Here is a 23,751-nt window from a genome sequence, read left to right as displayed (position 1 = left end):
CTACCATTAGGGTGTATTTTGGGCATATTCGATTAGTATATTGCTCATTTGCATATTCAAATTCATTTCAAAAGAAACTTGTAATACAAAAAAAGTTACTTTTCATGTATACTTTTACTATGTAAAGTTTTGTTGTGGTAGGAGTAAAGGAAAAAAATTAAGCCTATTTGGGTGAATTTTGGGCATGTTCGATTAGTGTATAGCTCATTTGAATATTCAAATTAATTTTCAAAGAAACTTGTAATACAAAATTTTTTACTTTTCATGGGTACTTTCATTTTGTAAAGTTTCATTTTGATAGGAGTAAAGGAAAAAAATAGCCCCATTGGGGTGTATTGTTGCCTGGCCTCATTGGCACACATTCAATTCAATTCAATTCAAATTTATTTGTATAGCGCTTTTCACAATACATATTGTTTCAAAGCAGCTTTACAGAAAGTGCATTTCAGAAATGTACATAGAAAAATACAGTTAGTTAATCATACATTAATTTAGGGCATAAACATATCGCCAGCGTCGAGTCGTCTCTTCACAGGCGTCGAGTCGTCTCTTCACAGGCTTCGAGTCGTCTCTGCACGGGTGTGGGGGCATCTGTAGTTTCCATGGGAGGCTGGATACAAACTGGAGCTGACAATCTGTGTTATCCCGAGATAACAACAGAAAAGCAGATGGGAAATAATTAGCGTAGCTGCTGTTCATAACAATAATGCATTCAATCTGATTCGACTGTAATATAAAAGGTAAGTATTATGTGAATGCTTGGCTAAAGAAATGCGTCTTTAATCTAGTTTTAAACTGGGACAGCGAGTCTGAGCCTCGAACAATATCAGGAAGGCCATTCCACAGTTTAGGAGCTAAATGTGAAAATGCCCTCCCTCCTTTAGTGGACTTAGATATCCTAGGAATGACCAGAAGCCTCGAATTTAGTGATCTTAAAGAGCGCGATGGATTGTAGGGCGTTAGAAGTTCCGTTAAATACCCAGGAGCTAAACCATTTAGGGCTTTATAGGTCATTAGTAATACTTTGTAATTGATACGGAACTTTATAGGTAACCAATGTAGAGATGATAGAATTGGTGTTATATGGTCATATTTCCTTGACCTAGTAAGAACTCTAGCAGCTGCATTTTGTACTAACTGTAGCTTGTTTATTGAGGATGCAGGACAACCAGTTAATAAAGCATTACAGTAATCTAGTCTCGAGGTCATGAATGCATGAACTAACTTTTCTGCATTAGAAACAGATAGCATGTTGCATAGCTTAGCAATGTTTCTAAGGTGGAAAAAGGCTGTTCTTGTAACATATGAAATATGACTTTCGAAAGACAAGTTGCGGTCTAATATAACACCCAGGTCTTTTGCTGTAGAGGATAAAGTAACAGGACATCCTACTATGTTAAAGTTGTATTGTGAGAGGTTTTGTGGGCGTTTTTTTGAACCGATAAGTAGTACCTCTGTCTTGTCTGGATTTAATAAAAGAAAATTACGCGTCATCCAGTCTTTTATATCTTTAACACACTCTGTCAATTTGGATAATTTAGCGTTTTCATCCGGCCGTGATGAAATATATAATTGAGTGTCATCAGCATAACAGTGGAAATTAATTCCATGTTTTCTTATAATATTACCAAGTGGCAGCATATATATTGAGAATAGCAGAGGGCCTAACACAGATCCCTGCGGCACTCCATAGTTTACTGACATTATCTTCGATTTTTCCCCATTTAAACAGACAAAATGGTAGCGGTCTGATAAGTACGATCTAAACCAGCTTAATGCCTGTCCATGAACACCAGTGTAGTTTTGTAGTCGATCTAAGAGTATCGTGTGATCTATAGTATCGAACGCAGCACTAAGATCGAGTAAAACTAGTATTGAGATACAGCCTTGGTCAGAAGCTAGATGTAAATCATTTGTAATTTTAACGAGCGCAGTTTCTGTGCTATGATGCGGCCTGAATCCAGACTGAAACTTTTCATAGATGTCATTTTCTTGCAAGAAAGAGCACAATTGAGCGGACACAACTTTTTCTAGTATTTTAGACATAAATGGTAAATTTGAAATGGGTCTGTAATTTGCTAGATTATTAAGATCTAATTGTGGTTTCTTAATAAGAGGTTTAATAACTGCCAACTTGAATATTCTTGGAACATGACCTAAAGATAAAGACGAGTTAATAATATTGAGAAGAGGCTCTTCCACTACAGGTAACACTTCTTTCAGTAGTTTAGTTGGTATTGGATCTAATAAACATGTTGTTGGTTTAGATGCAATGATAAGTTTATTTAGCTCCTCCTGTCCTATAGTTGTAAAGCGCTGTAGTTTTTCTTGAGGGGCGATAATTGAGGCTGAATCATAAGACACCATTAAAGATTGTACATTTACAATTGTGTTTCTGATTCTTTCTATTTTCTCAGTGAAGAAGTTCATGAAATCATTACTGCTAAACTGTAACGGAATATTTTGTTCGGGTGACGTCTGTTTATTTGTTAGTCTAGCCACGGTGTTAAATAAAAACCTTGGATTATTTTGGTTATTTTCTATTAGTTTGCGGAGGTGCTCAGCCCTGGCTGCTTTTAGGGCCTTTTTATAACGTGACATACTGTCTTTCCACGCGATTTTAAAGACCTCTAAATTAGTTTGTTTCCATTTACGCTCTAAATTACGAGTTTCTCTCTTGATAATATGCGTAGTATTGTTATACCATGGTGCTTTAGTTTTCTCTCTAACCTTTTTTAATCTAATTGGTGCAACAATGTTTAATGTACTAGAGAAAATGGTGCTCATAGTGCTAGTCATTTCCTCTAGTTCATCTGTTTGTTTGGGTTCACTAATCAGCTGAGTTAGATCAGGTAAGCTATTTGAGAATCTATCTATAGTGGTTGGAACGATTGTTCTGCCTGGTCGATAACGTGGCGCAACGTGGCAAATTTCAGCAGTACGTAGTATGCAAGTGACCATGTAATGATCAGTGACTTCATCACTTTGCGGTATAATATCTATATCGGTTGGATTGGTTCCATGTGATATAATTAAATCTAGCGTATGATTAAGACGGTGAGTGGGACCAATGACGTTTTGCTTGACCCCAAAGGAGTTTAATAAATCTGTAAACGCAGCCCCTAACGCATCATTTGTGTTATCGACGTGTATGTTAAAATCTCCAACAATTAATGCTTTATCGACATTGACCAATAGATCTGAGAGAAAGTCTGCAAACTCTTTTAGGAAATCAGCGTAAGGCCCAGGCGGTCTATATACGGTAGCCAAGGCTAGAGATAATAGGGATTTCTTTCTTACATCTAAGAGAGTAACATTTAGTACAATTACTTCAAACGAATTAAACCTGCGACCTGTTTTCTGAGTAACATTAAGAATATCTCTATAGATTGTTGCAACACCGCCGCCACGACCAATCAGACGGGGCTCATGCTTATAGCAGTATCCTGGAGGAGTAGACTCATTAAGACCGAAATAATCATTAGGTTTAAGCCAGGTTTCAGTAAGGCAAAATACATCGAAACTATTATCTGTGACCATTTCATTTACAATAACCGCCTTAGGTGTGAGCGATCTAATGTTAAGAAGACCTAGCTTTATAAATTGTTTTTGTTCACTACTATTGAGATTTTCTGGTTTAATCACAATTAGATTTTTCCTGGATCCTACAGTAGATTTAATGTTTGACCTCACTAAACGAGGAATGGACACAGTTTCAATATAATGTTCTACATTGGTACTTATATCAATTAAGTTTGGACAGCAAAGAGTGTGATTTGGACTTTGACTTACTAGTCATATGGTGTGTAACGTCTTGAAGATGTTGTCTGACAGAAGAGCCGCTCCGATTCTGCTGGGGTGAAGACCATCAGCACGGAAGAGCCTAGGTCACTCCCAGAACAGATTCCAATTATTTACAAAGAGCAGTCTCTGTTCATTACACCATGACATTAACCATTCATTTAGAGCAAATAATCTACTGAACCTTTCTTGTCCTAGTCGGTACGTGGGAAGCGGTCCAGACACGATGATCGTTGTTTCAGGCGATGTGCTGCGTACCGTCTCGATCAGGCTCCTGTAGTCCTTCTTCAGAACCTCAGTCTGCCGTAGCCTGATGTCGTTCGTTCCCGCGTGCAGCACGACAGCTCCGACGCGCTTGTCACTGTTCAGGATCTCGGGGACCTGCGCAGCGACATAAAGAACACGAGCACCAGGAAAGCAGTGAGTGCGCACCTTACCTTTACCTGAGGAAGCGTGGACATGCCGGACAATGGAATCGCCGATGATCACAGCGTCGCGTTCCGTCTCGCGTAGAGGGGAGAAGCGGTTCCGGGTGGAGATCTCGAAGGCCGGGAGGGGCGGAGAGGTCCTAGCTCTGGTCCTGGCTCGCGTCTTCCGCTGTGGAATCACACATCTCGGATTGATGAGAATTTAACATATTTCCTCAACTAGGATTTCTTAGGACTGTTAGTATATTGTTCTGGACACCTCATAGAAATTATCTAAGCTGAAAAAAATTCTTTTACAATTAGTTCTATTTTTGGCTCCAAAATGAGTTACTTTGCCTGGACTATATTCTGGGATTTTTTTTTCTGACCATAAAAAAATATTTTAATGAAATAGTTAAATAATGTCAGTGCATTGTGTCATTAGTTGTGTCACTGGATTTACAAATTATGTTTCTGAAGTTGATTTGCAGAATAAAAAGCTGTATAACTAATTTGTAATGACTAATATATATTTTTTAACATAATAAAGTTTTTAAAACGTTTATCAATGACATGTTGGCACAATGTTACTTTGGTAACTTTGAGAGAACTTTTCTCTTAATATATATTTTTTAACATAATAACGTTTTTAAAACGTTCCACTAACAACGTAAGAATAACGTTTTAATGCTAACGTTTTTAGAACGTTTATCAATTACATATAACGTTGGCACAACGTTATAATAACGTTACAGCGAGAACGTTTTTGATAACTTTTAGAGAACTTTCAGAGAACGTTAGCCAATGTTCTGAGAACGTTCCCTGTTAGCTGGGATATCACTCAACATACTACCAAAACACCAACAAATCATGAGGATATGATGAACAACATTGGGCCAAAGACACTACAATCAGAATCTCAGACTGGGACCGGACTATTCTCCTCTCTAGGTCACTCATTAGTTGGGGCAGAAGACATGTCAGTTGGTTGATGATTCGCACTGTCATGCTAGTTGTGTCTGTAAAGTGCCAACCCCCATAGTACCAAAGCTGTAAACTAGAGGATATGCCACTCCTGCCTGACATTAAATGAGTCAGCAGAGCTGTGTCACTATGGGGTGTACATTTTGGACGGGGCTGGAATTGGAATCACAGTCACAGTAGATCTCTCCCTACCCTGAATGCAGATGTGGCCAGGTTATCTAAAAGGCTTATGAGGTTTGTGTGGGCAAGGAAAATAAGTATTTATAAAGATTTATCCATATTGCAATTAGACATTAGACACAAGATTACTGATTTTGGTCTTTCTTCTGCCTACTTATTTTTAGCACAGTCCTGGAGGTCTTATGAGTGAGATGGGATAATGGATAGGAGATAGTGTAAAAGAAAGAGACTCATAGTGATTAGAGTAATGAAGTTGACTGAGGGTTGTAGTGGAATAGATAAAGAGTTCTTTGTCATGGAACTAACTTAAATGCTTTTAGCAAATTATGTAAATGCTGGAGTTATTGAAAAATTAGTTGGAAACGGAAACTATTGATTATGAAGGCTGAGGTGAACAGTTTAAAATTTAAGGCAGCAGCAAGGTGGAGGTTCTATTTGTTTATTTATAAATAAAACTGAGGGGACTTGAAATGCACACTGTAGTCTTCACAATAGATTGGCATTCAGCCAGTTAGCCAACATTATTGATATTGTAAATCTCTCAGACGTGTTAAAAGACAATTTATCAAAGAGGTCTATATGTCCTTTTATATAGTTTATATAGTTGTCACAATTTATATTAGGTGTCTTTAACTATTATGTACTTACATTAAAAAAAGAAATCCAGTGTACTTAATGTATTCATGTTGAATTGTAAAACACTTGTGCTGCTATTGAGATGGATATGGGTAAGATTAAGGACAGGTTTGGTGGTATGGGTATAGGTTTAAGGGTGGGTTGGAAGGGAAGGGTCAACCATGTAACTATAGATGTAATCACATAAATTAATTACAGATGTAATTATATGCAGTTAACTAAAATAATATAATAAGTACAATGTAAAAACATGTATGTAAATAATAAGTGCATTGTCTCAAACAAGTAATTAAAATGTTAGACCAAAATAGTTATCGGAGTGCTCAGTCATCAAAATAATCATTTGCTGGACACCTGCTCTACACCTACAACCCCATATTTTAGGAACAACCTGGGACTTTGAAAACTAGTGTATTGAAGTGCATTAAAGCAACATTAATAACAGTGTTGTTATTATATGGGCCCTAGTGCAAAAGCACTTGACGGTTTCCCTACCACCCCCACACCCTCATTATTTATTATTAATTAAATGAACTACAAGCAGTTGCACAAAATAATTACAAATTAAGAATGTGTAATATATTGTAATATTAAGAATTAGGAATTAAGAATGAAATGTACTAGTGCAATATTACAGTAATTTTACAGCTGTGTAGATGCACAGAAACACTGTAAAACCAATCCAAAAAAACAAAACCAAATTTTTTTTCAAGCTGTTTTTGAATTCTATGACAAAACTATTAATTTGCCCTAATTGATGTGTGATTAGTGTACATATAAATCACACATCTACTTCTTTTTTTTTTAAATGAATATTCTTTTTTGTTAAATCATCCTTTGTCTCAGTCTCTCAACTTTTCTCTCTTGGCAGCTGTGTGCCTGGTGCTGGGCTGTTTGATTTTCCCAGATGGCTGGGATGCAGAGGTCATCCGGGATATGTGCGGAGAGGAAACAGGAAAGTACACACTGGGAAACTGTTCTGTTCGCTGGGCTTACATACTGGCCATCATCGGCATCCTAGATGCTCTCATCCTGTCCTTTCTTGCTTTTGTCCTCGGAAACCGCCAGAACGACTTTATGCACGAAGAAATCAAGGCTGAAAATAAAGGTGAGGGGTGCCCTACAGATCACTGTTTATGCATGCAACCTTATAAAGTAAGCAGATAACATTATTCATAGCCAGTCAATATAGTGGTTATTGTTTGATATGACAAAACAGTTGCAGTGTTGCTGTGGATTTTTGTGATATGTTGTTTTTGTCATCTTGTTTGTTTTTTTTGCTCCTCTTTGGTAACTGATATGATGTGTAAGCAAGCTTGAGTGCCTGGGGATATTTACACTTGGCCATCATAACTATTCAACCATGAACAGACCAAGTGCATTGCAATCCAATCTTAAATCAATTCAGGTTCTGGTTTAAGAAGAATTTCAGATGCAACTCTCAAATGTAAAACCATCTGCTTGTTCATGTCACATATTTAAGCTGTACTCCTTCCAAATGGGGATATGTAAGCATGGAAGATTGGTAGCCCTAGATCCACATGTGAGTGAGCAATAATGGATGAGACTTATGGAGCAACCGCAAAACTCAAACATTAATTGAAGCAGAGAGTGTTATCATCAGCACAGAAGTGATGCATGTGCAAAATGTGCACAAAAAAAGTGCAAAAGTTCTATTTAGAGGTACAACAGCTTGTCACTGGGCAAGCTTTCACTAACTGGACTCAATGCAATCCAAGAATGAATGTCTGTTTATACAGAAGTGCAACAGAATAATGCTTCACGATAAATAAAGCACAGATGATGAACGAATGACAAGGAAGCACAAAAAATGTACGTAAACTACAAAATAGTAATTACAAACAAGAGTTGGTTGTTAGTTGCCAACAGCACAGCAGCTCCAGACACACAATGACACTCAAACCCAGTGTTACTCACGTGTGGACCCGAATCAAAGCAACATCCTCGTCTGTTTTCAGGCCTTCCCACTTAGCTCTCTCCAGCGCTGGACAGCGTTTCTAATATTAACACGAGTCCTAAAGCTCTTGCCCAGACATAACCCTTTATTTTCCAGTAATTTCTTCTGAGCCTTTCTCTTTTGTATTGTGTCTCATCTCTATTTCTGCAGTCTTTCTTCAGTTCAAATCTCCCTCTTGCTCATTCTCTCTCCGTCCTAATGCTGATTGGCTGACACGTTTGTTGTTGGTGTCGGACTGACTAACATCCAAACAGCATATTTCAAAAACTACTGATCCCACATTTAACATATTCCAAATCAACTAGGGAAGTTGTCATGGTTACATGTCAGATTCCAGGAAGATGGAAGGATCTCCTTTTCTCTCCCCAGCAACTTAGCTATCCACAGCTGTCATGGCACACGCATGTCCTCTATCACCCTTGCTTTCTGCTAACCAGTAGCGTACCGTGGGGTTTCAGTCAGGGCCTTCAGTAACGATCTACTGTATATCTATTTTTCTATTTTGACAGGGCCAGCAGAGAAGGCCCTGCTGGCTCTGACGGCACACCATTGCTGCTAACTAATTTGGAAAGAGGGTACATGCAACGACGACAGAAATAAGAAGAGAGTGTGTGCACAACATCTGTGATTTCTGGGCCATATGTACTGAAAATCAACAAAAAAAGGTTGCCAAACCTCCCCTCTCTGCCTTTAATCCACTCTACTCTACTTGACCCCTAAACATAAACTCTTCATTAAATCGTATTCATTATTCATTAAGTGATAAAACAGGTATGTCATTGTCCAGCTCAGTTCAGTTCTCATATAATGGTGTCAATGCAGGCAGATCAATAATATTGTTGAATATTAAGTGTCCTCAACTAAGCAAGCCAAAAGCCAAAGGTGACAACATGGTGGTTTATGTAGGACACCAATGCTAATTCGTCTGAGCGGACTAAGACGTGGTATCCTTTCAGGTCTGTCAGGAAGGTTCTGAGGGCCAGAAAGACTGCCTGCATTTCCAGGCAGTTGTTGTGCAGCCATTTTTCCGTGCTCGACCAGGAGCCAGAAGTCAGCCTGCCCTCGCACAGAGCTCCCCAACCATTGTTGGAGGCATCTGTCGAGACCACCTTCCTTCTGGAGACTGACCCCAGGTTCACGCCAGATTGGAACCGACAAGGATCCTTCCAAGGGTCCAGGGCCATGATGCAGCCGTGGTCCACCCTGATACGAAGGCATCCAAAACGCCAAGTACTGATGATGCAGATGCTATAAGGCCCAGCATTCTTTAAAATGTTCTGAGGGGGGGTGAGACCCTGACCAATCGTCAAAGCACAAACTGGTGTGAGCGTGGCCCGCATTTGGGCCGAAACCAGAACTACTCCCAGATTCAAGATTCGCTGACTGGAAGACAATGAGCTCTTGGCAATGTTGATCCTGAGTCCCAGGCATTTCAAATTGCGCACTTCCTTCTGTCTCAGAGGGGAGAGCCAGTGCGCGAGACAGTCCGAATGGAAGGATGGTATACTGGTAAGCCACACCCTCGAACACGAATCTCAAGAACGGTCTGTGATGGGGGGGCTATCTGGATATTAAAGTAGGCATCTATCAGATCCACTGAAAGAAAAAAAAAATCCCCTGGACACACTTACGAGAGGATTTGTTTCAAATGTTAACATCTTGAAAGGCCGAGATCGAGGGATGGGCCTGCGGCTGCCATCCTTTTTGACAAGCGGGATATGGGCCGGCGTGAGCTCACTTAGTCCCGTTCCCTCAGCCCTGCGACATCATTGTTTCCATTTTGGCAGGTTTTAGCGCCGTAGGTTCATGCAGCTCTGCTGTGTAGCCATTGGTTCGTGCAGCTCTGCAGCATAACCATTGGCTCATGCAGTTTCACTTTGTGATTCTATAAGACTTCTAGCCTAGAAATCTAGATGCACCCTAGCGGCAGCAAATTTTATTTGGCTTTCGAGCTGGAAAAACCAAACTCTAGTTAGGCCAATCACATCGTGTATAGAGTCGACGGGCGGGCTTAACATAATGACGACAGTTGCGATGGTTTCCTGCTACTTGAAAACAAAGAATGGCTACTGCTGCTGGCGAACAGTGGTCTTTCGAATCGGCTTTGGCCACGACTCTTGAGGACTTGGAGTTAAGCTTTTCTTTGAGAAAAGAACAAAGAACGGCACTGAAGTCATTCTTAAAAAAGGAAGATGTGTTCGTAGTTTTGCCGACCAGATACGGCAAAAGTTTAATCTGTCAACTAGCTCCGCTGGTGGGAAAACGCTGTGGTTGGTTGTAGCGCTATCCTATTGCATGCAGAGGGAATTTGAAAGACAACCGTTTATCCCGTCCCTCAGATTGAGCCCTGCCAATGGTGAGTTCCTAGACCCAACATCTTGATGTGGGTCTGGCTTGCCAGGCTATAAGGCTTCAGTAATCAGAGAAAAATGAGTTTTCCCCAATGCAGCTAGTGACGCAATACAAGTGAACCGCATCGATAGAGAACTGTATATTCTATTTCCTTCCCCTAAACCTACCCATCACAGAAAACTTTCTACATTTTTACATTTTCAAGAAACATCACTTATGATTTATAAGCTGTTTTCCTTATAGGGATAAAAAAAAAAATCCTCACAAGGACAAGGATTTCAGATATTGTCATCTTTGTGGGGACATTTTGTCCCCATATAGGGTTTACCAGGACCACACACACACACACACACACACACACACACGCCTTACTAAATAACCACTTCTATTCTGTCTTCACAGATTTGGCAGTATCCAGGGTAAGTTGTTCTGCTGCTATGAATCTTGTGGTTGTGTGAAGTTCTTGTAAAAAGTCTTGTAGTCTTGTAGCACCTTCCTTACTATATGTACTCTTTGTTGTCATGGTTAGAAATTATCTTAGATTAATCCCCATTTTAGCACACATATTATTTATGAATGTCACTCAATGGGTAGACAATAAACAAAAAAATCATAGCAAGACATTTATTGTTTATAGCAGGAAAAGACTGCATGAAAAAAAGTGCATGTGTCAAAAGCTATGTTGCAGAGCATGGAAGCAAATATCTGTCCTGTCCTGTTCTATACTACATGAATATAGTGCCTTTTGAGTCTAACATGTACAAGACTATTATATTATAAAACATTGTAAACCAAAATGATAAGTAAACATTTCTCTGAGCTAATGAAATCTTCTACAATATACAAAGGCATTTAACACACATGTACACACAATATTATATTTGCAGTGTTAACAACTCTACAATCTGCACATTTGGTACACCTGATTGTTGGTATTTTATGTATACAGTAAAAATGTTATCAGAATATTATTAACAGCAATTTTCATCCCCAGCAACCTCTACATGTAGGTTCTTCTCTTCGTGTGGTTGGAGTAAACTTAATTGTAGTACAGTTTAACTTAGCTGTCTCTTATCAGTTGATCCATTCCCTCCAAAAACTAAGCATGCAATCATAGCATGTAGCTTTAATCCTTAACAAGGAACTTCACACATGGAATATTTGCTGATTCTACAGTCGGTTCCAGTGATTATGAAATGGTGTTTTACTCTCCTTTGTTTTGCTCTTTTGTGTGTACTATAAATTCCTTGGCAATAGCATAACTATTGTGTGTTTTAGGTGAAGCAGTCACACTTGATCATTTCACATTGTTATGCATTCACATGCAGTCCTACTTATTAAAGCAGTGCTTCTCAAACCTGCCCTTGGGACCCCAGCACTGCACATTGTGTATATCTCTCTTATCAGACACCCAATGCGAGTCTTGCATTCTCTACTAATGAACTGATGAGTTGAATCAGGCGTGTTAGATGAGGGAGAAATATAGGACAGGTTTGAGAAGCACTGTATTAGAGAAATGTTTCAATCAGTGGTGTAGTCCTTAAAAAAATAGTGATGTACTATTAACCAGTGCCTTAAAGTCAACACTCCCCACTAGGGGTGTAAAGATTCACCCAGCTCACAATTTGATTAAATTCATGATGCTTGGGTACACAATGCGATTATCTTACAATACTTAGAATTTTTTTTTTTTAATGTATTTCTGAAACACTCAGACACTGTTTTTTCTTCCAGCCAAAGCTAAATCTACTGTTAAAAATGACAGACCTTAAAATTAAAATGTTAGGAAAAAAACATCTTCAAACCGTATTGTTCAAACATATTCAGTGTTTAATTTCTAGTCTTTAAATTTAACTTTCAAAGCGTTTGTCACTGAAAAAAGCTGAGGACTGCAGATAAATATGATCCTCTTCTCAGTGCTTTACCTACAGGTTTTTGTGGGGGGTCTTTTTGGTAATTTTAGTAACAATCACATTCTACAGCCAAATCAACTCTCAAAAAATTAAAATAGTAACAACGGCACTTGTATAAAAACTTGTGTACATAGCCGAAATGTACAACTGGTTGTTAAACTGTTTATCTTCTCCAACTATAGGCTGGATTTGATGAATACTGTTATATTTATTGGTTTGTCTGTGTGTAGTCCCATCCTGCATAATAAAATGACAGAAATTATAGGGATAGTTCACAAAAAAAGAAAATTCTGTCATCATGTACACCCATTTTCTCCTCATTCCAAACCTGTATGCACTGGTAGCGAAACAGTTTTGGTGACCATTGACTTCCACTGTATGGAAGAAAGGGGGGAAAAACACTACAAATATTCTCAAAAATATTTCTCAAAATATCTTGTTTTATGTTCCACAGAAGAAAGAAATGCAAATATTTGGGTGAACTATTCGATTAAATTGACATCCTCAAAAAAGTCTCCATCTTTATCATCCTCAAACTCTCAATCCAATGGCTAATTTCTGTATTTTACTTTCATTAACTCAGTTTTGCCATTAAACTCTGCAACCACCCAGTGCTTAAGTTTGAGTCGGATCCTGCTGGATCCTGTTCCAGAAAATGTCAAATTTTGGATTTTGTGTTCTGGCATTTGTTTTTAAACAACCCGGCATTAAAGGAATAGTTATTGTAGTGGATTTTTCCCTAAACTTGACTATCTAGCGTCTGCAAATCAACACTTAATAAATAAAATCTGTCGCGTCTACTGATTGACACCGAGCGTCTACAAATCGACACTTAATAACCTTTATACTCTAGCTCTTTGCGTCTTCTGTCGACAACTGGCCAAGTCTCTTACCCTAACTTACTTGCTTCCCTAAACTGACCTGCTGCGCAGCAGAAATTAACAGACAGACATCAGCAAATGTCCTCTAAATGCTTTAATAATGGCCAGGAGAGTCTTCAAGCAGTTCCCAAGAAACTCAGAGAAACTCGCCCAAGAAGAATCAAGGCCGGAGGATCTCAGACAAATTCCATTGAGACAATCCCACAGTGCACAAGAATACAACCGTTTTTATAGTATAGAGGTACAGTATGGCATAAATGTCAGGCTGCATTACATAATTTCCCCACTATTTGATTGGTTCTTCATATGCAAACCCCTCTGTTACTAGGTAAAGCAAACTTTGTTTTAATGATGACTTCATTTGTTAATCACAAGATTCTAACAGACTGTCTAGTTTCATTTCCCAAACTATGTTATTTATACACACACACGCACACACTCACTAACAAGTTTTCCATTGGTTTCGTACAGTACATCCTGTTCAAATGTTAGATGTTAAATAAGGTTAGATGTTAGAAACATGGTTAGTTTAATATACAGTTTAAAATTTCTACGACATTATCATTTCATCATATCATGCCATCATTTACTCAACTTCAAGCCTGTATGAATTTCTTTGTTCTACTGAACACAAAGGAAGACATGTTGTCTTCACTTGTAACCAAACAGTTGTGGGGCACCGTTGACTTCCATAGTATGAAAAAAAAAAATACTATGGAAGGCAGAGGTGCCCCACAACTATTTGGTTATTGTGCATCCCCATATTTTTCAAAATATCTTCTTTTGTGTTCAACAGAAAAAAGAAACTCATACAGTTTTGGAACAACTTGAGGATGAGGAGTAAATGATGAAGGAATTTGTATTTTTGGGTGAACTATCTCTTCAACAAGTTCATTACATGGTAATTGTGTGAGTGAGAGACCGAAAGAGCGTGGGTTTATGCAGATATATTTGGAGGTTATGTTTTGCTATTGGCCCTCAGCATATATATATTTTTGACAAAGTTCAAAATCACTGTCATTCGTTGGTGCTTACTGCTTATTGTTTTGCATGCAGTAAAGCTTAAAGTTTGGAGAGAGTGTATATGCCTGACAAGTTATCCTAATAAAAATAAGTAAATATCGCCAAAATGTCAAAAAGACAGTCAAGCTTATTTTCATTTTCCATATCCACAAGTAAAAGCTGATGGTGTTTCTGATCAAAAGAGATCCCGAAGATGGATATAATACTAATACTAATACTAATCAGGATACCGGGAGTCACAAGCAACGGGAGTTAGATTAGTCATAATCAGAAATCAGAAATGGAATGGAAGAGGCAACGACGTCAAAGGTGAGAGAGAATAATATTTTTTGGTCTCAACATATTTACATGTAGATAGGGCCATGCAGAATCATATAAATGATGCTCTTATAGTTGTGCCATCACTGTTTAGTGACATCATCCCTGGAAAACTGAAGTTGCATGGTCAGTGTCAGACACAGTGCCTTTTAATAGCTGTTTTTGATCCTGCAATTATTCATTTACAAATTAAGCACTGCAACAACCCCTAAGTGGTTGCCAGGGTTTAATGGCAAAACTGAGTTAATTATGATTATTTACCTCAAATTTAACTTTAAAATTAAGTTAACAGATAGTGGTAAAAATCCCATTAATTGTTTTTTGCATACATACAATCCTAGTTACACCACTGAACCCAACAAAACTTTTTCCAATTAAAGCACAGCCTCATACTTCCAGCCTAAGGATTTCTTGGAAACACAATTTTGTAACTCATGTTACAAAGTTGAGATGAGATGTGCCCACAGTCATAATAAAGACATGTTGAGGGAAGAGTCAAGTATTCAGCTTCTAGCTTCTCATATAAAAATACTGATCAGAAACTGATCCTGATCATAAAATTTTTAGGTTACGAAAAGTTACCTCTCTGGTAATCTAACAAAAATCCAGTGACAATCCTAGTTGTACTGAATTTAAGAAAGGTGTACAATTATGGGTGTAGGTTTGACACATTGCCACAGAGTTAAAAGTGTCATATGCAGATTATTAGTAGTTTTATATTTTATTTAAATATAAAATATTGCTTGTGTATGGCAAATTATTGTTTGTGTAAATCATCCTTTACTGTAAATTGCATTTGCTCCCAAAACCCACAATGATTTATTATGACTCATGTGTGTAATCTCATTTTTGTTAAATTGGCTGATGTTTCAACGTGAGTCATCAGAAAGTGCTATTATTAAAACAGCAAGGAAGACAGTGAACCTTTTTCTGAAGTCTGACTCACAGAGTTGAGTTCATGAAGCTCTCTCCTAATGAGCTGGTGATTTGAATAAGTTGCCTGTTGCACAAAGCTGGTTTCAGTTGCTACCCATAAATTCAAGATTAGTTTGAGCAAACTGGTTTTTCAGGCTGAAGAAGGTGGACTGGTTTTTAGCGGTGTTCATCCCCATGGTAACTTGCTACACGGCTAACCTGCTCCAGAGCAGGGCTGCGTTCAGCCCCGACAAAACGTTGCACAACGTTTTTTAAACAGAAACGGTGGTGCGTTGAACACACTGTTCTGATGACGCAAGAGTTGCAACTATGGCAGCTGAGAAGGCTATTCTTTGTGTTCTCTGTGAAGAATTTTCGGAGCCTGATGAAGTCGGTATAAATATGTGTTTAATACTACAAAATATGCCCGATGTTACAGTAACTGCACTTGCCGCCCAGAACAAAAGAGAACATCCCAATCGAGAGAAGGGATTGCTGAAACTGAAATGGAAGCAAACATCTTACCTAATTCAGACTAAAACACATCTATTTAGCCTCACATACTGACTTTATTTGTAGTTCATACTGTTTTAATACCCTGTATTTTCTTTCTCATTTTTAGGAAAAGCACTTAACTACCATTGTTTATTTCTATACCAATACACTTGCAATGAAGCTAAAATAAACAACTACATCATTTTGTTGATATCCTATATTTTTTACAATAAAACTTTCGACAAACATGTCTTCTAATATCCTCAGTTGTTGCGTATACCGAGCTGCATCGAACACATTTGTAAATTTAATACTTTCCTTGAACCCATTGTGCGAGTTCACTTTAATACCACGTGCTTTATATACATGTTGTTGCTGATTGGACTGCAGTTCTGACACACCCACCAAACAAGAGAAAACGTATCTCAAACCCCGTTGCACACCGGTGCACGCCGTTTCCAGGAAACATGACGTTCAACCCGGAAACCATAGCAAAACGTTGCGCACCGTTTTGAACTTGAACATGCCCCAGGTTTTATTCTGAGTTAGAGATCGCAAACCTAAACTGGACCAATCACCTGTGAGCAAAGTGACATGTGCAATAAAGCCACTCCCCCGCCCTGTCTCGCGCCAAATTAAAACATTTAATAGTGAAAAAATCTTTGTTCATCTTTTGCTGCTAATTATTTATTATATTTATATTAAATTAATTATAATATAGAAAACCGTTGACTATCAATCAGTTTGGGGTTGCCAGTGGGGGACTAGTTCACCACAGATGTCCGATTAGAGACATGAAGCAGCAGAAAGTTTTCTTTGCAGCTTTATTTTCTCCATAACAATTCCATATGCTTCAATAAAGGTTTAGCACATAAGTGCAGATGAGTACATTCGTGAGGCCATGAGTATGGGTGTGGTCTAAAACAATATATATATATATACAACATAAAAACAATTCAAGATAAATACATACAATGAGATGTAGCAGAAATGCTTCCATGAAACATAAGCAACATCATGTGAACACAAATTAATCCCTATTTCTATGTGAAGCATCCCCAAACAAGGAGCAGACAAAACAGCAACAAACAAACAAATACATTTCATCAAACAGTCAACATGAGTTGAAATACATAAACCAACTTACTTGTATTCTATACGCACACATCAATGGCAAGAAAGCATAGAGTCTGTTTGCTACACTCACCCCATGCAGAGCTATTTACTACAAATGCTAATCAATGCCTCCTGCTGGAGATGGGCGGAGCCTAGTGTCTTCACGTTGCTGCTTTGACAGCATGCTCTGAGATTGGCTGATTGCCAGAGCAAGTCTCACACTCAATACAAAATTTACAATGGAATTTACAATACTTTTTAACAGCCGCCCCCAGATTTCTAAAGAATGAGGAAATCTGCCCATTATAAAAAGGTCAAAGTCCAATTTTAGTCTGGAATCTCAGGAAGCTGTATAACCTTAGCCACAGGTCGCACATAAAACTTGTCCTTAATTCTCACTTCAACAGTCCTGACTTTTTTATCCACCCCAGGGAATACTTGTGAGATCTGACCAGTGGGCCACAGGGCCCTGGGAAATTGAGGGTCCACAATCATAACTGTAGTTCCAACCTTGATATCGGGTGACTCTCGTTGCCACTTGCTACGAGTCTGAAGGCCAGGCAAATAGAACTTGATAAACCGCTTCCAAAAGTGATCTGCTAGGACTTGGCAATGACGTCGACTCAGTATTTCACTTTGAGGGTATACCACTTGAGGAAGGGATGAATCAGGCCGCCCCATAAGGAGCGAATTAGGAGTGATAGGAATTGGATCAGAGGCATTCGAGGAGGTATACCCCAGGGGTTTAGAATTTAAGATCCCTTCAATCTCAATGAGTGTAGTGAGAAGAGTTTCCTCGGGTATAGACTGAGTTCCCAGAGTGACCTGTAGAGCTTGTTTCAGGGAACGAATCTCCCTTTCCCAACACCCACCAAAGTGTGGGGCATGAGGTGGGTTGAAACGGAAGATAATCTGCTGACTGGCAAGCTGTTTCTGAAGCTCTGGAACTAGTTCGCCAAATGCCTGTCGTAGCTCCCTTTCCCCTCCTTTAAAATTCGTACCTTGATCACATAAAACTTCCAAAGGCTTCCCACGTCGGGCTATAAAACGCCTAAGGACCATAAGGAAGGAGTCTGTATCAAGTCTTGGAAGGAGGTCGATGTACACCGCACGAGTAGTCATGCACTTGAACAAAATACCCCAGCGCTTCTCATTTCTCCGTCCAATTTTTACTATGTATGGCCCGAAACAGTCACCAGTAGAATAAAATGCGGGTTTAAAGAGACATAGTCTGGCTGGAGGCAGATCTGCCATTCTGGGTATCTGTTGCTTTTTACGAAGCTTCTGACACTCTAAACAATCCTTGCGCTGATAATGTCAGATTGCTTCCCTACCCCGAAGGATCCAGTATTTTCTATGCATTTCTGCCAGTACTCTCTCAGGTCCTGGGTGAAGCAGCTTTGCATCATAGTCTTTAATAAGAAGGTTAGTGACAGGATGATGGGAATCCAGCACAATAGGATACATCAACTCAGGCTCAATCTCTTCACAGCAGTGAAGACGACCTCCTACCCTAAGGAGGTGACTTACACAGTCAAGTTCGGGAGCAAGGCTAAGGAGCCGACTGTTGCTATTCAGTTGTTTCCCCGCTGTAAGTAGTGCCATATCGGAGGGAAAGCTTTCCCATTGGCCTTGCCGAAGGATAGCTATCTCAGCCTGTTGAAAGTCTTCAGCTGACAGATTGTCCCCATCCTCCCTGAGAGATTCTGCGATGGCTGTCAGTAATTCTTGAAAGGTCAGAAATTTGCTTAGATCGGGCATGGACAAGCGATGTGCAGTATTAGTCAGACCACAGAATGTAGAGTTTCTTAGTTCAGGCATGGACAAGCGATGTGCAGTATTAGTCAGACCACAGAATGTAGAGTTTCTTAGTTCATCACTGTCAATAAAAGAGGATGGGGGTGTAACCTGCCACTGATCAGGTGGAAGATGAAGGAATGGGGGCCCTGTATTCCAACGACTTTGTGGCCCTAGATCTGCCAGCCTTTTCCCTCGGGTGATATCATCTGCCGGGTTGCTATCTGAAGCCACATAGCTCCACTCACAGTGGCTGGTAAGGTCCTGAATCTCTGTCACCCTTGTACCAACGAAAACCTTGAATCGACAGGATTCGGATCTAATCCAGGTCAAAACAGTGGTGGCATCAGTCCAAATGAAAACTTGTCGAATAGGCAAAGTCAATTCCTTCTGAAGGGTCTTAGCCAACTGTGCACCTGTCAAGGCTGCACATAGTTCTAGACGAGGTATTGACAGCCGTTTCTTAGGAGCCACTCTTGATCTGGCCACTATGAATGTGATCTCCACTTCTCCCTGCCGGTCCTCCGTTCGAAGATAGGCGACCGACCCATAAGCTGACTCGTCACAGAAGATATGGATATCTCGCTGGCTGAAAAGATCATCCTTTGGTGCAGTACAATAGCATCTGGGTAAGACTATCTTTTGTAAGTCACTAAGCTCCAGTCTTTACATCTAATGAATAGATGAATCTTCTGAAACTGCTTCGCAGATCATGTGGCAATTTACCCAGAAGTCTGGACACATGAGATCCACATTTTAATTCTACTTTACCAGGCTTACCTAGTTGTCGCAACATTCCCACCAAGGATCTCACCCTCAGAGCATACATTCGGAAGGTTCTGATATCTCCAGTGTTGATGCTTGGTCCCTCCATCAATTCCACTATTCGCTGCAACGCCATCTGATGTGGCTGACCATACTGCTTATTGAGGGCACCCATGGTTTTGGTATAAGGATGACGTGAACTGCTGTAAGATTCAGCAATTAGCTGAGCTTCTTCAAGCTTGAGATGTTCTAGCAGAATATGGAATTTGAAATGCTCTGTGGAATCAACTGGCAGAATGTTTTCCAAAGCAATCTTAAGCCGTGCAAACTCTCTGGGGTTTAGGTGAATCAGGTCAGGAATCGTAGGAGTAGGTCCACGATATACTCTTTCTTGCTCAACCAATAAACTTGGAGAGTGGTGGTGCCTTCTACTCCTAGATGATAACTTGTGCCGTGGCCTGATGGAAGATTGTGGAGATGGTGATCGGACATGACTTCTTGGAACCATGTTGACCTAAGGTCTTGACTCCTATTGATCTGTCTGTCAATCGGTGGACTGATGTTAACCTTGGATGAGCGCAGACGCAGGTTTCTCATGCCATCATCAACAGAAGAGGAATGACTTTCTTGACTGCTTGAATCCTCTGAGCTTTCAGAACTTTCCGCTGTTCTACGATCTTGTAATGCTTCATAAGATGCCTGGGCATTTTTTGCGTTTGATACCGGCTCAATTACTCTGGACCTTCGTGGGGCTGGTACTGGTCTAGAGCGGTCTTGGGTCTTTGATGAACCAGATACAGGAAGTGGAGATAATATCTGAGGAAATTGTGACTGCTGATTTCGCCAACTTAGCAATTCTTTCACCTCTTCTTCCAATTGAGACATCTGTGATGTGAACTTAGTGTTGGCCTGCTTAAGATCATCTCTTTCCTCGTTCAGCTGCTGAACCGTGATAATCAGGTCTCGGTGGAGTTTCCTTAAATCAGCATTCTCATCCCGCAGGGCTTCCATTTGCTGGTCCCACTGATCTGTTATATTCCACCGTTGTGGACTGTGATAATCACTATGATGTGCTGGTGCCTGTGGGGTGTCCATCCTGACATCCTCGTCGACAGATGCAGCACAAGAAGATTTGTGAGAATAGTTGGGTGGTGATAAGGATCTATGTAGGTCAGGGCTATTCAATTGGCGGCCCGCGGGCCAAATGCGGCCCGCCAATCATCTCCATGCGGCACGACGGCACCAACCTCTCTCCTCCTCTTTTCCTGGCGGTGCGGCTAATTCAGTTTGATTGACCTCCGATTGACCTGAGAAACGTTTTACATGCGAATATTTCAGCAGTTATTATATGTGTTCCGAATTTATGTCGACTGAACCAGCGATACCAATCATTCGTGAATGAATCATTATTTTGGTTCGATTCTAAACGCGCTTGCATAACGGTCTAAAACTATTCGGATTCATTCGGACCGCTCCGTCACTGAATCATCTGAAGCGGTTTCTCGTTCAGTACAGTATAACAACAAATAGCGCTGTTTACAGTTGTTTCAACACAGCCCAGCACGGAGTTGCGTTTACTCCCGGTCCCGGACACCGTTATTAAACAGCGTTGCGACAACCAGTGGGAAGCGTTTCAGTTCGACACTCGATGATTTATCTAGTATTAAATCGGATGAAACAGCCTCAACATTCAACAAGACTGATGAGGAAAGCAGGAGAAACATTGTGGCATGAACGGAATTAGAAAGACTTTAAATCCCCTAATCACCCTTACAAACATTTACCATGAATTTACTGTAGTAATTTACCATGGTTGGGCAGAAATGTGCAATAGGCCTATTTATATTGAATACTATGTAGTAATAAATAAATATAGTAAATATATACTATAATATTATATAGTATAATAGTAAATATAGTGATTTATATTGCATTAGTTTTGGGTAGAGGAATATATAATTAATGCTTGTTATGAAATGATGTCAGTTTCTTTGTAAAGGTGCGTATAGTTTTTAACTTGTGTTTAGGCATTTTTTATACATTGGGAGTGAGTAGCCTGTGGTTAACAAGTCTCACTGTCAGAATATTTTCATTTAAGCATAACAATTATAAATAAAATTATTATTATTTCTCACCAACAGCTATAAGTTTGTATAAATAATTTATTTGTTCCAAGGAAAATAGTTGTACACAGCTGTAAATTATCAAGTTTTTTATTTATTATGGTTTTATATATTTGCATAGGCTACTGTTGGGTACCACATTTCCAAGTAAATACCATACTTTTTTAGGGTTACTTTAACTTATTTATTGAAACTGTTATGTTTCAATAAATAAGATAAACCCCCAAACCAACCCACCGGCCCACCTCAACTTTTTGATTTGATAATGCAGCCCTCGAATGAAACTAATTGAATAGCCCTGATGTAGGTTATAACCAGTCAAATCATAATCCTGCAAATGTGCTGGAAAAGACGATTGTCTCCTGGGCCACACAACAGGGACTTCAGCTGATATCTGCTTCTCCATAACTGTGGAAAACTCTTGCTCCGGCTCAAAGGACCATATAGAAAACTGTTGACTATCAATCAGTTTGGGGTTGCCAGTGGGGGACTAGTTCAGATTAGAGGGGGTGAAGAAGCAGCAGAAAGTTTTCTTTGCAGCTTTATTTTCAACATAACAATTCCATATGCTTCAATAAAGGTTTAGCACATAAGTGCAGATGAGTACATTTGTGAGGCCATGAGTATGGGTGTGGTCTAAAACAAAGCTATATTATATATATATATATATATATATATATATATATATATATATATATATATATATAACAAAAACAATTCAATAACAAGATAAATACATACAATGAGATGTAGCAGAAATGCTTCCATGAAACATAAGCAACATCATGTGAACACAAATGAATCCCTACTTCTATGTGAAGCATCCCCAAACAAGGAGCAGACAAAACAGCACCAAACAAACAAATACATTTCATCAAACAGTCAACATGAGTTGAAATACATAAACCAACTTACTCGTATTCTATACGCACACGCACACATGGCAAGAAAGCATAGAGTCTGTCTGCTACACTCACCCCATGCAGAGCTATTTACTACAAATGATAATCAATAGGCTTGTTTGAGATGAGCAAAATCTGCGCAGAACCGATCACCGGTGATCAGCGCGAGATGCATGCCGGTTAGAAATGTGTCCGAGTGCGGTCCGCTTTGCTCTGATGTCATGCTGACGTATGTCAAAAATCTCTCGCGAGCGCAAGGCGCACGTGTCGGATTCTGCAGTCAAGCGCTGTTGCTCTCCACCTACTGCGCTGATCAAAAGCACGATGGGAAACGACTTGCTGACGACACAGCTTAATGCTCATGGTTTAAACAACTGTGATGTATTGTTCTCTTTTAAAATGTTTTGATTTTAAAACTCTAATATCGTGTTTTATGTGTATATGTTATGTGTGAATATTCCCAAACTATCTGACAGTGCGATCTCTTTGGGTTATGCAATTTAATTTGTATAAAATAAATAAAAACACATATGTCTGTAAAGAAAAAAAATATTGATAAACATGTATTTGGTATGGAATTAAATAACAAGTACTTTGGGTGTCTTGTTCATTTTATTTATTTTCATATAAAAGCAACAGAACTTGAATAACATCCAGTTTATTAGCAACACTGTGCACGAGCGTGAATCCCGCGATATCCATCTTTGATCTCACAGGTGTCAGATCCACTGCGAGAAGAGAGATCTGTCCGGCTTGCCTGCGCTTTTTTTCACTCCTCCCTTCACTGCAGCCGCCTACTCTCGCACACATTTCAGGCGAGGCAAGGCGCATCTCAAACAAGCCTAATGCCACCTGCTGGAGATGGGCGGAGCCTAGTGTCTTCACGTTGCTGCTTTGACAGCGTGCTCTGAGATTGGCTGATTGCCAGAGCAAGTCTCACACTCAATACAAAATTTACAATGGGCCTTTTTAACAATAATTACTTTTAATTAATCTAATATATTCATATAATTATTACAGCCTATTACTTGACAAGTCATATTAAACTTTGCTTTTAAATTAATATACATATAAAACATGTATTCATATATAATGCTTTTAAACAACGTGTATTCATTTGAGGTCTTTGTGAACCTATAATTATTAGGCCAATTTCTTTGATTTA

The 23,751-nt window shown here is 39.3% G+C and overlaps 1 protein-coding gene across 2 annotated transcripts in view; it reads left to right on the top strand.

The window, feature by feature from the left end:
* The window catches only part of lhfpl4a (LHFPL tetraspan subfamily member 4a), a 97,840-nt gene that overhangs the window by 63,134 nt on the left and 10,955 nt on the right, over positions 1–23,751 (top strand). The window contains exons 2-3 of one of the 2 annotated variants that reach the window (XM_084129398.1): positions 6,880–7,116; positions 10,741–10,757. In XM_084129398.1, coding sequence (XP_083985524.1) covers positions 6,880–7,116; positions 10,741–10,757 — 254 coding nt within the window. The remainder of the gene's footprint in view (positions 1–6,879; positions 7,117–10,740; positions 10,758–23,751) is intronic. The other variant, XM_084129399.1, reaches the window with a different exon arrangement.

The sequence above is a fragment of the Abramis brama genome (assembly GCF_963993115.1).
Source record: "Abramis brama genome assembly, chromosome: 11".
Lineage (NCBI taxonomy): Eukaryota > Metazoa > Chordata > Actinopteri > Cypriniformes > Leuciscidae > Abramis > Abramis brama.
The sequence above is the reverse complement of the archived record's forward strand: the minus strand, read 5'-3'. Positions and strand labels throughout refer to the sequence as shown.